The sequence below is a fragment of the Oxyura jamaicensis genome, chromosome 27 (genome assembly GCF_011077185.1).
Source record: "Oxyura jamaicensis isolate SHBP4307 breed ruddy duck chromosome 27, BPBGC_Ojam_1.0, whole genome shotgun sequence".
NCBI lineage: Eukaryota > Metazoa > Chordata > Aves > Anseriformes > Anatidae > Oxyura > Oxyura jamaicensis.
Window position 1 is genome coordinate 3,114,197 of NC_048919.1, and position 12,566 is coordinate 3,126,762.

Genomic DNA, 12,566 nt, shown 5'->3' on the forward strand with positions numbered 1-12,566 from the left:
GGGATGGGGATGGAGGTGGGAACAGGAATGAGGATGAGGATGATGATGACAATGAGGATGATGATAGGGGAGAGGTAGATGGATGGAGTGGGGATTGGGATGGTGATGGACAGGGATGAGGATGGGGACAGGCACAAGGACAGGGAGATGGATGGGGACAGGGATGAGGAGTAGGTTGAGATTTGGAATGGGGACAGGGACAGTGATAGGGAGATGGATAGGGGTGGGAATGGGATGGGGACAGGGTGGGGACACGGAGGTGTCAGGAATGGGGAGGGAGGTGAGGATGGGACAGCCATGGGGACAGGGATGGGAACAGGGACAGGGAGTGGATAGGAATGGGGACAGCAATGGGGATGGAGATGGTGGTGGGGACACGGACAGCGAGGCATGACGAGGGGTCAGGAATGGGGGCAGAGATGGGGATGGGGACAGGGACAGAGACAGGGATGCAGAGAGGGATGAGGATGGGCCGGAGACAGGGATGGGGATGGAGATAGGGAAGGCATGGGGCCGGGGCCAGGGACCCATTGGTGGCTCCCATCCCGTGCCGGGGCTACGTACACATTTGAGCTCGATCTCGCGGAAGATCCTGGGCAGCAGGAAGCGGCGCAGCGGCACGGTGAGGATGAGGACGAAGGGCAGCGCCAGCGAGGCCGGGCTGGCCTTCACCCCCCACAGCAGCGCCAGGACGAGGATCTGGGTGAGGGTGAAGAGGTGCATCCGCCACGTCTTCACCTGCGGGGACAAAAGGGGTCAGGGTGGCGGGGACAGCCTCCAGCACCCATCCCGGAGGGGTGGGAAAAGGGGAGGGGGGTGGCAGGACCGACAGCACGGACAGACAGAGGAGGCTTTTTGGGGAGCCCCAGCCAATGGCAGGACCAGCTCAGGGTGCCCCCAAACCCCCCCCGGGTGACCCAAGGCTCGCTCACCCGGGTGACGTAGACCTCCTTGGGGTGGTACTTGGGGGGCATCAGCAGGAGCAGGATGCGGTCGAAGAGCTGGATGCCGAAGAGCGAGGTGACGCCCATGTAGAGGAAGATGCCGAAGAGGACGGCCAGCGGGATGTACTTCAGGACGGGCTCCATCAGGATGGAGACCCCTGGGGGCGGAACGACACGGAGCGGTCAGGGACCACGGCAGCGGCACGGTGGGGTGGGGGTCTCCTCTCTCTCCTCTCCCCGTGCCCCCTCTCCTCTCCCTGTGCGCTCACCGATCAGCACGGCCACCAGCAGGCCGCTGATGCGCTGCTCCTTGACCTCCAGGATCTGGGGCTTCTCGCCCCCCGCCGAGGATTTGCTCATGACGGTGAGCGCGTTGGCGTGCGTGATGGTGCGCACGGTGGTGGCGCTGAGCCACGGCATGCCGAAGAGCGCCGCCACGCCGCCCATGGCCACGATCAGCAGCAGGTCCAGGTGGAAGCCCGAGCCCTTCACCAGCTTCCTCTCGGGCTTGCTGACGATGAGGCTGCAAGGACAGAGGGGACAAGTGGGTTGGGGAGGTTCCCAGGGCAGGTCCCCTCCGTCCCCACCCCGCCATCGTGTCCCCTTCCCCCTTGCCCTCACGTGGTGATCTGCGTCTCGAGGAAGATGAGGATGAAGACCAGCAGGGCGGGCACCACGGAGGCGAACATCATCCAGATGGGGAACGAGTTTTCCTTCCCCATGGGGTTGATAAACCAGCCCCGGGCCGTCGCGTTGGTCACCTCCAGCCCCTTGGGGACCTTCAGTTTCTGCGTGGGACCACAGATGGGGGGTGAGCAGCAGGGGGCTTGAGGCACCCTACAGGCACCCAAGAGCCCTTGGCACCCCCCTGCTTGCACCCTGGGGTCTCCCCGGTTCCCCCCCACCCCACCCAGCTCCGTGTCCCCTTGTTGGGACAGCCGGGGTCCCGTCCCCCCCCCCCGGACCTGCGTGTAGGTGTCCTTGATGAAGAAGTCAGCCAGCGCCATGATGAAGATGGAGATGGGCACCCCAAAGTCCCCGATCAGCCGCCGGACCTGCGGGGACACCGTGCCCACGGTAAGCCCACCCATACGTCCCCTGTCCCCACCCAAGGGTCCCCCTGCGTGTGTGTGTGTGTTTGGGGGGTGACGATGCCGTGCCCCCGGTGTCCCCCCCAGCCCTGCAGCCCCCCTGTGCCCACCTTGCCGGGCAGGAAGGCGCTGTTCTTGAACTTGCGGAGGAAGAGGGCGAGGAAGAAGGTGCCGGCCATCAGGACGAGGGACAGCAGCGCCGTGTTGGGCTCGGCCACGTCGGGGGCGACGGTGGCCTGCACGTTGTAGACCCGCTGCAGGGGATGCGCCCTGAAGATCTGGGTAGGGGGAGAGCGGTCAGGGACGGCCGGGGGACGGGGCAGCACCCGAGGTGTCCCCACGGGTACCCAGGGTGACACCTTCCCGCTGCAACCGACTGCAAGGGGAGGGTCCAAGCTGGGGGGCGGGGGTGAAAATAGGGGGTCCCCAGCAGCTCCTGGGTGAGGGACACCAGCCCCTGCCCCAAACCCAAACCATGGAGAGAGAGAGGGACAGGGTGGGAAGGTGTTGGGGAAGGGGAGAAAATGCTGCGGGGACGGCTCCGTCCCTGTTGCAGCCTGTGAGCACACGGGACCCAGATGGGGACCCCACCCCGCAGCCCCCTCCCTGCTCACGGCCCCTGCGCCCCTCACCGTGATGAGCTTGACGAAGGTCTCGTAGATGAAGATGAGGGAGATGAGGAAGGAGAAGATCTCCTGGGTGTAGCGGGACAGGTAGCGCACCAGGAAGCTGCCCTCGCAGGCCACCACCACCAGCACCAGCAGGATGAGCCAGAAGCCGATCCACACCCGTCCCACGATGTACTCCAAGCCCTGGCCTTCGCAGAACTGGGCACGAGGGGACACGGCCCTGTCAGCCCCCTGTGCCCCCCGTGGCACCACGGGGCTCTGTGGGGGTCCCGCATCCCCTGGGGTACCCAGCGGGGTCACCCGCTTGGCTGCACCCAAATGGCATCGCCCGCGTGGTGTCACCCATGTGGCATCCCCCATGTAGCTTCCTCTTTGCGGTGTCATTTGTGTGGGATGGCCCAGGTGGCATCGCAAAAGTGTCACCCCATGTGTGGCATCACCCCCATGCCGTCACCCATGTGGCACCACCCTCATGGCATCACCCACGGAGCACCCCCCGTGTCACCTCACCCGCAAGGCACCATCCATGTGGCATCACCCCTGTGCCATCCCCCAGGTGCCACCCCCCGGTGCAGCACCCCATGCCTCCCCTGGGGCACACGGGGACACCGCGAGCGTGGCAGGGGGCAGGGGGTGCCCGCGGGCGGGGGGCAGCACCCACCGAGAAGAAGGCTTCCTCGAAGACCAGCAGGGGCCCCGAGAAGCCGACGACGAGCAGGGGCTGGGCGCTGAGGATGCTGAAGAGGACGCACTGCACGCAGGTGGAGATGAGCAGCTCCGACACCCCCATCATGCCCTTGGTCTTCTCACCTGGGGGGGGCAGAGCCGGTTGGTTCCCGGGGGGGGACACAGCGCCGTGTGCCCCCCATCCCACACCCCTTGGCACCCCATGCAGAGCCCCCTGGGGACGGCGCTGCAGGCGGTGACACCCCATGCGCCCAACCAGGGGACATCGCCGTCCCCATGTATGTCCCCCCCCTTACCCAGCAAGCCTCCGAAGGTGACAGCGGGGGACAGCGCCGCGAAGTAGATGAAGATGACGGCGGCCAAGCACTGCGGGCTGAGGGCGTCCTTGATGTCGCTGAGGTATTTGGGGTAGCGGCGGCGGATGTCCCGCACCAGCCCCCCGAAGGGGCGCCCCGTCCTGCGCAGGGGGTCATCGTCCTCCGGCTCCTCGCTCTTGGTCCCTGGGGACACACAAACAAGGGCGTCCCGCCAGCCGTGGGGACCGGACCGAGGGGACCCGGTGGTGGGGGGGTGGGGGGGTTCTGGGGTGTCCCCAGGACGTACACGTCTCCTTCAGGAAGTCCTCGGGGGCCTTCTCGGGGTGCTGGTAGCGGCGGCGGAGCAGCTGGCGCTGCAGCGGCACCAGGCTGCGCAGGTGCTGCTCGCTGGGGGTCTCGGTGGGCGGCAGCACGATGCTGGCCTCCAGGAAGTCCTCGACCCCCCGCAGCAGGTCCTGGCGGCCCTCGGCCAGGTAGGCGTCGCGGCGGAAAACCTGCAGGGACGGCCGGGGATGGAGGTCGGCCGACCCCGCAACCCCCGTGGGGACGGGGCACACGGGGGGCTGTGGAGGTGGGGGCACACGGGGGGCTGGGGACACGGCACGGGGGCATGGGGACAGAGCGGGATGGGGACATGGGACACTGGGGTCATGAGGACTTTTAGGCTCCGGGGTCGTGGGGACTTGAGAAAGTGGGGACACAGGGACCTGGGGACATGGGGACGCAGTGGGATGGGGACATGGGACACTGGCGGATGGGGACTTGAGGGCACTGGGGCCACGGGGACCTGGGAATGTGGGGACACAGGAGCCTGGGGACAGGGGGACACAGAGGGGTGGGGACATGGGGATGTGGGGGGACATGGGGATGTGGGGGGACATGGGGATATGGGGGGATGTGGGGGGACGTGGGGGACACGTGGCACAGGGACACAGGGCCATGGGAGCACACAGGGACAGAGGATGTGCTCGCTGGGACAGAGGGGAACGGGGACACAAGGGCATGAGGCCACAGGACCATGGGGACATGGCAATATGGGGACATGGGGGACATGGAGCCACAGGTCCTTGCACACATGGGAATGGGCAGATATGGGGGCACGGGGCCACCAGGGCATGGGGACACAGGGGGACAGAGGTGCATGGGCACATGGAGCATATGGGGACACGGCTGCAGAGGGACATGGGGACAGGGCTGTATGGGGACATGGGGACAGGCTACAGAGGGACGTGGGAACAGGGCTGCACAGGGACATGGGGACAGAGAAGGATGTGGCAGGGGGTGACAAGCCTTGCTAGAGGCTGCAGCCCCCAGGCTGGGGACCCTGGGGAGCTCAGGGGCAGGCGGTGGCGGTGGCGGTGGCGGTGCCGGGGCGGTGGCAGGCGGGCCGTACCCTCTCGGACATCATGGTGGCGATGGTGCGGCCGATCTCGTGGTAGCTGACGTGGGGGCTGTCGGGGCCCAGCACCACGAAGAGGAAGCGCACGGGCAGGGGCACGTTGAGGACGGCGTCCATCGTCACCGCGTCCCTCAGGCGCACGAAGGCCAGCGTCGGCTGCTCCAGGAAGGCTGCGCAGCCTGGGGGAGGGGGGGACGGGACGGGGTCAGGGAGGGTCGGGCATGGGGACGTGGGGCACAGGGAGGTGGGGACAGGAGCATGGGGACGTGGGGACATGTGGATGTTGGGATATGGGGACATTTGGACATGGGGACACAGGGACAGTTACGTGGAGACACAGGGACACAGAGGCACGGGGATGTGGGGGGACAAAAGGGTTAGGACATGGGGCACAGAGACATGGGGACATGGGGACATGGGGACACAGGGACATGGGGACACAGGGACATGAGGACATGGGGACATGAGGACACAGGGACATGGGGACATGGGGACATAGGGACACGGGGACATGGGGACACAGGGACATGAGGACATGGGGACACGGGCACAGGGACATTGGGGCATAGGAACATGAGGGACATAGGGACATGAGTGGGGAACTGAGAACGTGAGGACACGGGGACATGGGGACAGGGAGGCAGGGAGACGGGACAGAGGACAGAGGGACAAGGGGACAGAGGGACACGGGACAGGGAGCAGCGCAGAGCAGGAGGTGGCAAGGGCTGAGGATGGGGGGGGAGTAGAAAAAAGTGCAAGAAAAGCAGCAAGTGAGCAAGCAGCGAGGCAGCAAGGGGCTGGCAGCAAAGCCCCCCCCCCCCCCCCAGCTGCGGGCCTGATCCTGCACCCGCAGCACCCCGGGCACTCACCCACGAGGACCAGCGTGGCCTCGGCGTCCTCAGGGAGCTTCTCAGGGAGCTGGGGCCCGGACTTGGTCCCGCTCGGGGTCTGTTGCGGGCAGGAGAATGGCAGGAGTCAGCTGGTGGCTGTCCCGTGTCCCAAGCCATCACCTGCGTGTCCCCTGCGTGTCCCCTGCGTGTCCCCTGCGTGTCCCGCTCCATCCCCTGCATGTCCCCTGTGTCCTCCCCGCATGTCCTGCTCCATCCCCCGTGTGTCCCCTGTGTCCCCTGCGTGTCCCGGTCCATCCCTGTGTGTCCCCCACATATCCCCCACATCTCGCTCCATCCCCTGTGTGTCCCCCACATGTCCCCTGCATCTCCTGCTCCGTCCCTGCAAGCCCAGCTCCCTCACCACCCCCTCCGCCCCTTCCCCTCCCCAGCGCGCCCGTGTGCACGGTTGGGACCCCAGAAGCGCGGCTCTGAGTGCGTGCCTCCGCCTGCAAGCGTGCACGCCTGGTGTGCAAGCACGTCCGCGCACACCAGGGCGAGAGCCACCCGCAGGCGTGTGGTGCCCACGGGTGCCTGTGGGTGCCCTCCCTGCACACTGATCCCCCCCTCCCAGCACCCCAAGGCCCCCTCCCAGGACCCCCCCCCCCCCGTGCTCGCCTGCTCGGCCCCGTCCAGCGCCCGCATCTCCAGGGCCTGGTGCTCCCGCAGCAGCGGCTGCTCCGTCTCCACCGGCACCGTGCCCGAGCGCTGCAGCTGCGCCGGTGGCAGCGTCCACACCGACTCGGCCTCGCTGGGGTGCCTGCGAGCAGCCGGGGGGACGGCGTGAGGTGGGACAGTGCTCCCCCCTTGACCCCCCCCACCCCCCAGCCCTTAGGGTCCCCGGCTGTACTTGTGCTGCAGCAGCAGCGTCCTCAGGATGTCCTCCCTGTCCTGCGGCTTGATCTGCCCCTCGTAGATCATCTGCTCGATGAGCACGTGCGCCACGGCCGCCAGCGAGGTGGCCGCCACGTCGAGGAGCACGGCGCCTGCGGGGACGCCACCGTCACCGACCGACCCCCCTGGGGGTCCCCACCGACTCCCCCCGGGCCCCGGCGGTGTCCCCACCTTTGGCGAGGGCGCGGTGCAGGTCCAGGAGGCTGCGGTAGGTCAGGAAGGAGACGTGGGGCTGGCCCCAGTCCCCGCCGGCCGTGAAGTTCTCCTCCAGCTGGAGCCAGTGGCCGGCCTCCATCCAGCACAGCTCCTTCTTGCTGTCCATGACCAGCTCGTGCAGCTCCGTGTAGACCTGCGGCCGCAGCCACGGGGGTGTCAGAGCCGCCCCCCCCTCCCCTCACCGGGGATCCCCGGGGGTCCCAAAGCTGCAGCGGTGCCACCCACCACGGATGGGACCCCCGGGTCCCGGTGTCTCCGGGGTTTGGCACCGTCCTTGCAGCAATCTGCCCTCCCCGGGAGTGGGAATGAAGGGGGGGGGGGTCCCCGGGGGCACGCACAGCACCCAGCGGGTGGGCGTCAGCACCCACCTCATGGGTGTCCCACCGGGACACGAGCCGCCTGCTCCCCGCCGCCTCCAGGTCCACATCGGTCACCGACGGAGCTGTGAGCGGAGCCAGCGCCGCGTTAGCTGGTCCTGACCCCCCCTCCAGCCCCCCGGGGTCTGTCAGAGGCGTCCCCCCCATCGCCCCCACCCCCAACACCCAGCTGGGGGGTTGCTGGATGTGTCCCCCTGTCACCTCCGCCCTGCTGGTCCCCCACTCCGGGGCAGGGTGACAGCCCCTGGGGACAGCGTGCGGTGCTGGGCTGGATGAGGCCACGCGCTGCCCCGCAGCCGGCTCAGCCCCGGTCCCGCACCCCGGGGTGCACCAGGACGGGGACGGGGATGGAGACGGGGACAGTTTGTCCCCAACCAGCCCAACCCCAAGAGCGCAGTGTCCCCTGTCCCTGTCCCCTGCCTACCTGTGCCCCCCCACCTCCCGTGCTCCCCGTGCGTTCCTGCCCTATAAAGCCTGGGTGTGGGCGGGGGGCCGGCCCCACGCCCTGTGTGCACCATAAACCCCGCAGCACTTTGCCTTTGCTGACAGTAAACACCGGTACAGCCCCCGGGGGGGGCAGAACGTCCCTGTCCCCGCTGCGCCCGCTCTGGGGACCACCACGGTTTCCCGTGTCCCTCGCCAGGCCCCGGTGACACCGAAACGCCCGCATCCCGCTCTGCCGGGATGCCACCCGCACGCCAGCGGGGACGGGCGCGTGTCCCCACTGGTGTCCCCGAGGACACGTGGGCACGCGCCGAGCTCGTCCTCGTCCCGGCCCGCTGCCACCGCCGAGCCGCCCAGCGCCAGCCGGCGTTCAGCCCCGAGTGGTTCTTGTCCTCACCCCAAACAAAGCCTTTATTTATCCTCAATCAGCGGGCGATTACGGGCAAGCGGCCGCGGTCACCCCGCGGCACGCCCCGACGCCCGGGTGACGGCCGCCTCACGGGGCTCAGGGCGGCAGCGGGGCCGGGGGGGGGACACGCCGGGGCCGGGTCACTCACTCTGCCCTCCGCCACGGCGGCTGACCCGTCCCGGGGGGGGCCCGGCCGCACGCCTCCTCCCGTCCAGGTCATAGGATCCCCGGTGGCTGGGCAAATACCGGCTGCAAAATACACACGGCGGGGACGGGCGGGTGAGCGCCGCGCGCCCGTGGGTGCCGGTGGCCTCCCGGGGCCGAGCCGCGAGTGGGACTCACCGCAGGGGCGCCAGCTCCTCGCCTCTCGCCCTCCGCGCGGCCAAAGGGGGCCCGGTGCCGCCGCCGGCCCCTGCGCAGAACGGGCGGCAGCGTTACCTCGGGTGGGCGCGGGACGGGGACAGCCACCACCCCAACCCTGTGGCCAACGTCACCACCCGGCGTCACCCCGTGGAGGGGACCTGGGGGGCTGGGGACACCGAGACCTTTGGGATGCACGGCAGCAGCCGGCAGGGACCGGAGGGGAGCCACCCCGCTTCATTGAACCCAAAAACCTGGCTGCGGGCAAGGAAGAGGGGCAACGAGACCCCTCTGAATGCCCCTCACCGCCACCCGTGGACCTCGGTGTCCCCAGACTTGGCCGTGTCTCCTGCACCCGCCGGCAACCTCCAGGGTTTCAGCAAGCCACGCTGGCACCCATGCAGCGCCGGTGCCCGTGCAACACGCCAGTGCCATGCCGGCACCCACGCAGTGCTGGTGCTCATGCAACGCTGGCACCCATGCAACGCCTGCACCCTTGCGATGCCGGTGCCCGTGCAACGCGCCTGTGCACCGCTGGCACCCACGCAGTGCTGGTGCTCATGCACCGCTGGCACCCATGCAGTACCACTGCCTGTGCAGCGCTGGCACCCACGTGATGCCGGCACCCTTGCAATGCACCCGTGCAACCTGAGTGCCCACGCAGCCTGCCTGCACAACGCTAGCACCCGTGCAACGCCGGTGCCCGTGCAGCGCTGGCACCCGCGGAACTCCGTGCAACATGCGCCCTCGAACCTCCAGTGCCCACGCCGTGCCAGCGCCCGTAGGGTGCCGGTCCCCGCGCAGCCCAGGTGCCCGTGCAGCACCGCCGCTCATGCAATGCCCTTCGGTGCAACGCCATCACCTCTGCAAAGCTGGTGCACATCTGACAGCGGTGCCCATGCAGTGCCACCAGCCATGCAACGCCGGTGCCGGTCCCATCGCCCCTGCCCCGCTGGCCCCCACGTAGCACCCCCACCCCGTGCGCCCCCAGCTCCCCCCTCCACCCGTCGGTGCCACTCACTGCTCGTCTCCTCCAGCGACATCCTCGAGCCCTTTATCCCCGGGTCCTCGTAGCCCTCGGGGTCCAGGTTTCTCCGCATCGTCTCCTCGGCGTCCTGCGGGGCAGAGAGCAGGGGGGGGCTCAGTGGGCAGCCCGGGGGCCGGGGCGCAGCGGCGGGGCCGGGGTCTCCCTACCTGGCCGGGCCCCTCCATGGCTCCGCGCTGCGTCCCAGCCGTCGGCCCGGCGGCACATTAACACCCGGGGCCGGCGCCCTGCGGGCGGTGCGGGGAGAGGAGAGAGAGCGTTAGGGCAGGGATCGGGCCCCCCCCGTGTCCACTTCGGGACGTGCTGGGGGCCGGGGGGGGTCCCACGGGAGCCGGGCCCTGCCCTGCTGGTGGGAACCGATGGCAGAGCCCTGGCTGCTGCCCGCCGGGACGCGGCACCGGGTCCCGCTCCCACCCGTGCCCACGCACGAGGGACGTCCCATGCGTGGGGCCAGGCTCCCTCGGGGGCGGTGAGCAGGGATTAGGGTCCCTGTGGGGCCGTGTGGGTTGGGACCCACAGCCCCTCATGCGTGGGTCAGGTCCCGTGTGGATGCCTGCATTTAGTGGGGACCCCAAATAGAGCCGTGTACGTGAGCGGGGATCCCATGCGAACCCCCACCCGTGGGCCAGGTCCCCCCTGGGGAGCCATGCGTGTGGGCTGGGTCCCACAACTCTTCATGCGTGGGGCGGGCCCCACAGGCACGCGTGGAGCCCCACGCAGGGGTCAGGTCCTTTATCCACCCTTGCGTGTGCCTCAGGTCTCACGTGGGTGCACGCACCGAGGTGGGGGTCCTGTAGGGACCACGCCCACGGGGGGGGTCCCACACGGGCTCTCCTGAAGGTCAGGTCCCACCCCGACCCCCGCCCACGGGGGGGGGGGGGGTGTCCCAGCACCCCCCCGCCACCCCAGGGGACATCCGCCAGGGGGCGCCCTCCCCCACGCGCGTGGGGCACCCCCAGCCCCGGAGCACCCCCGGGAGCTCCCCCCACTTCGTCTCCCCCCCACCCACCGCAGGAGCCGCGTGGGGAGCTGGGGGGTCCTGTCCCGGCCCCAGCACCCCCCACCCGTGGGGCACCCACGCAGGGGGACCCCCCACACCCCCTGCTGCCCCAGCCCAGGGACCCCTCGTGGGGGGGGGGGCGGGAGGTTGGGGGGGTCAAGGTCAAGGTGAGGGGGGTGGGGTGGGGACAGCGGGACCCCCAGCTCTCACCAGGGTGACGCAGGACCTCGCTCCCAGGCTGGCAGCAGCGGGGACCCCAATGGGGACACGGGGACCCCGGCAGGGTCACGGGGATCCCGATGGGGACTCAGGAGCCCCGGGGGGGGTCAGGGGGGGACGGGACGGGACACACACGGAGGAGCCACCGTGGGGCTGTGGGAGCCACCCGTGGGGACACAGGAGCGGTGACGGGGTCACGGGAACCATGGCTGGCTCCGGACCCGGCCTCCTCCTTCCTGCCCCGCCTGGCCCCGCTTTGGCAGCGGCCCCCTGGTCCCTGGCCCCGCTGCCCCCCCCCCAGCCCCACTGCGGCCCCGAAGCCTCTTGCGTCAGCCCCGCTGCGCCCCGCTGATAATGCGGCTCCGGCCCCCGCCCCGCTCCCTTGCTGCCCCCCTGCTCCTGCGCATGGTCCCCGGGGGCCAGGCAGCGGCCCGAGGCTGGGGCGAGGGGCTGGGGGGGTGCCGGGCAACCAGGTCACCCCCCCTGGGGGGTCTGCACCTGCTGCGGGGTGCGTGGCAGTGAGGCAGCCCATGCCTCCTGCGTGGGTGTGCAATGGGGCACCCATACCTCCTGCATGGGTGTGCAACGAGGCGCCCACACCTCCAGCCACGAGCACTCGTGCTCGGCACAGCCCCCACACAACCCACACCCCGTGCACAGCACGGAGCCCCCGCCACGCACCCCGTGCGCACGCTGCAGAGCCGGTGTCTGCCACCCCGCAGAGCATGGAGCCCGCACCTCCCGAAGGACATCCCACGCACCCAGCATGGAGCCCAAGGACATTCGAAGGCCATCCCGTGCCCCCATCCTGGTGCCCCCACCACAGTTCCCAACGCGCACGCCCCACGCACCCAGCGCGGTGCCCACACCTCCCCAGGCACCCACCCCATGCACCCAGCGCGGCGCCCACGCAGCGTGGGTGGTGCAGGACCTATGGACCCCGTCAACCCAACGCCAAACCCTCCCGACCCTATCCCGCACCCCGCAGGGCCGGATGCCCCCACGTGGGCGCCCTCGGGTGCTCCCACCCACCCCATCCCCACCACCCCCTTACACCCAGGGACCCCGCGGTGCCCCCCGCCCCGAGACCCCGCACCGACCTTCGGGGTGGCTCGGGGGACGCCGCTGCCGTCGCCGCCAGCCCCCGGCTCTACGGTGGAAGAGCCGCGCGCCGCCGGGGCAGGCACCCAAATGCCCTGAGTCACGCTCACCCCCTAATCTGCCCCCCCCCCGCGGCCCCCCCGGCCGCCCCCCCCCCCCCCCCGGCCCCGTAAACAAGGTTATCGGGGTGCAACATCTTGCGCCTCGGCGGCTGCGCCCGGCCCCAGCCCGCGGTGCTGCCCCACGCTGCCCGGCCCCGCTGCGGCCACCCCGCGATCCCGCAGCTGCTATCGGGGTTTTGGGCTCCGGGTTTCCCTCGGGGAATCCCCGGGAATCCTCTCCCCTCCTTGAGCTTGGGGTTTTCTCTTTATTTATTTATTTATTTATTTATTTATTTATTTTGATTTATAAAAAATGGGGTTCCCCCGGGCTGGGGAGGCACGAGGCGCTGCGGGGCCCGCGGGTGGCGGAGGGATGCGTCCGTCCTGCGGTGTGCTGAGGGCAGGCTGCACCCTGGGTGTGCGTGCACGCCCGGGTGCGCGTGCGA

At 69.6% G+C, this 12,566-nt stretch overlaps 1 protein-coding gene across 1 annotated transcript in view; it reads right to left on the reverse strand.

Moving 5' to 3' along the window:
* Positions 1-12,100, reverse strand: part of SLC4A1 (solute carrier family 4 member 1 (Diego blood group)) — a 48,948-nt gene extending 36,848 nt beyond the window's left edge. Inside the window, exons 1-21 of the mRNA XM_035347485.1 lie at positions 12,019-12,100; positions 9,849-9,926; positions 9,676-9,769; positions 8,637-8,706; positions 8,443-8,543; positions 7,433-7,506; positions 7,020-7,197; positions 6,805-6,940; positions 6,574-6,714; positions 5,937-6,010; positions 5,062-5,246; positions 3,955-4,162; positions 3,648-3,851; positions 3,326-3,474; positions 2,668-2,862; positions 2,146-2,313; positions 1,910-1,999; positions 1,566-1,732; positions 1,214-1,467; positions 933-1,102; positions 440-738 (exon numbers count right to left, since the gene is read on the reverse strand). Coding sequence (XP_035203376.1) covers positions 440-738; positions 933-1,102; positions 1,214-1,467; positions 1,566-1,732; positions 1,910-1,999; positions 2,146-2,313; positions 2,668-2,862; positions 3,326-3,474; positions 3,648-3,851; positions 3,955-4,162; positions 5,062-5,246; positions 5,937-6,010; positions 6,574-6,714; positions 6,805-6,940; positions 7,020-7,197; positions 7,433-7,506; positions 8,443-8,543; positions 8,637-8,706; positions 9,676-9,769; positions 9,849-9,866 — 2,975 coding nt within the window. The 5' untranslated portion in view covers positions 9,867-9,926; positions 12,019-12,100. The remainder of the gene's footprint in view (positions 1-439; positions 739-932; positions 1,103-1,213; positions 1,468-1,565; positions 1,733-1,909; positions 2,000-2,145; positions 2,314-2,667; positions 2,863-3,325; positions 3,475-3,647; positions 3,852-3,954; positions 4,163-5,061; positions 5,247-5,936; positions 6,011-6,573; positions 6,715-6,804; positions 6,941-7,019; positions 7,198-7,432; positions 7,507-8,442; positions 8,544-8,636; positions 8,707-9,675; positions 9,770-9,848; positions 9,927-12,018) is intronic.
* Positions 12,101-12,566: the final 466 nt, after the last annotated feature.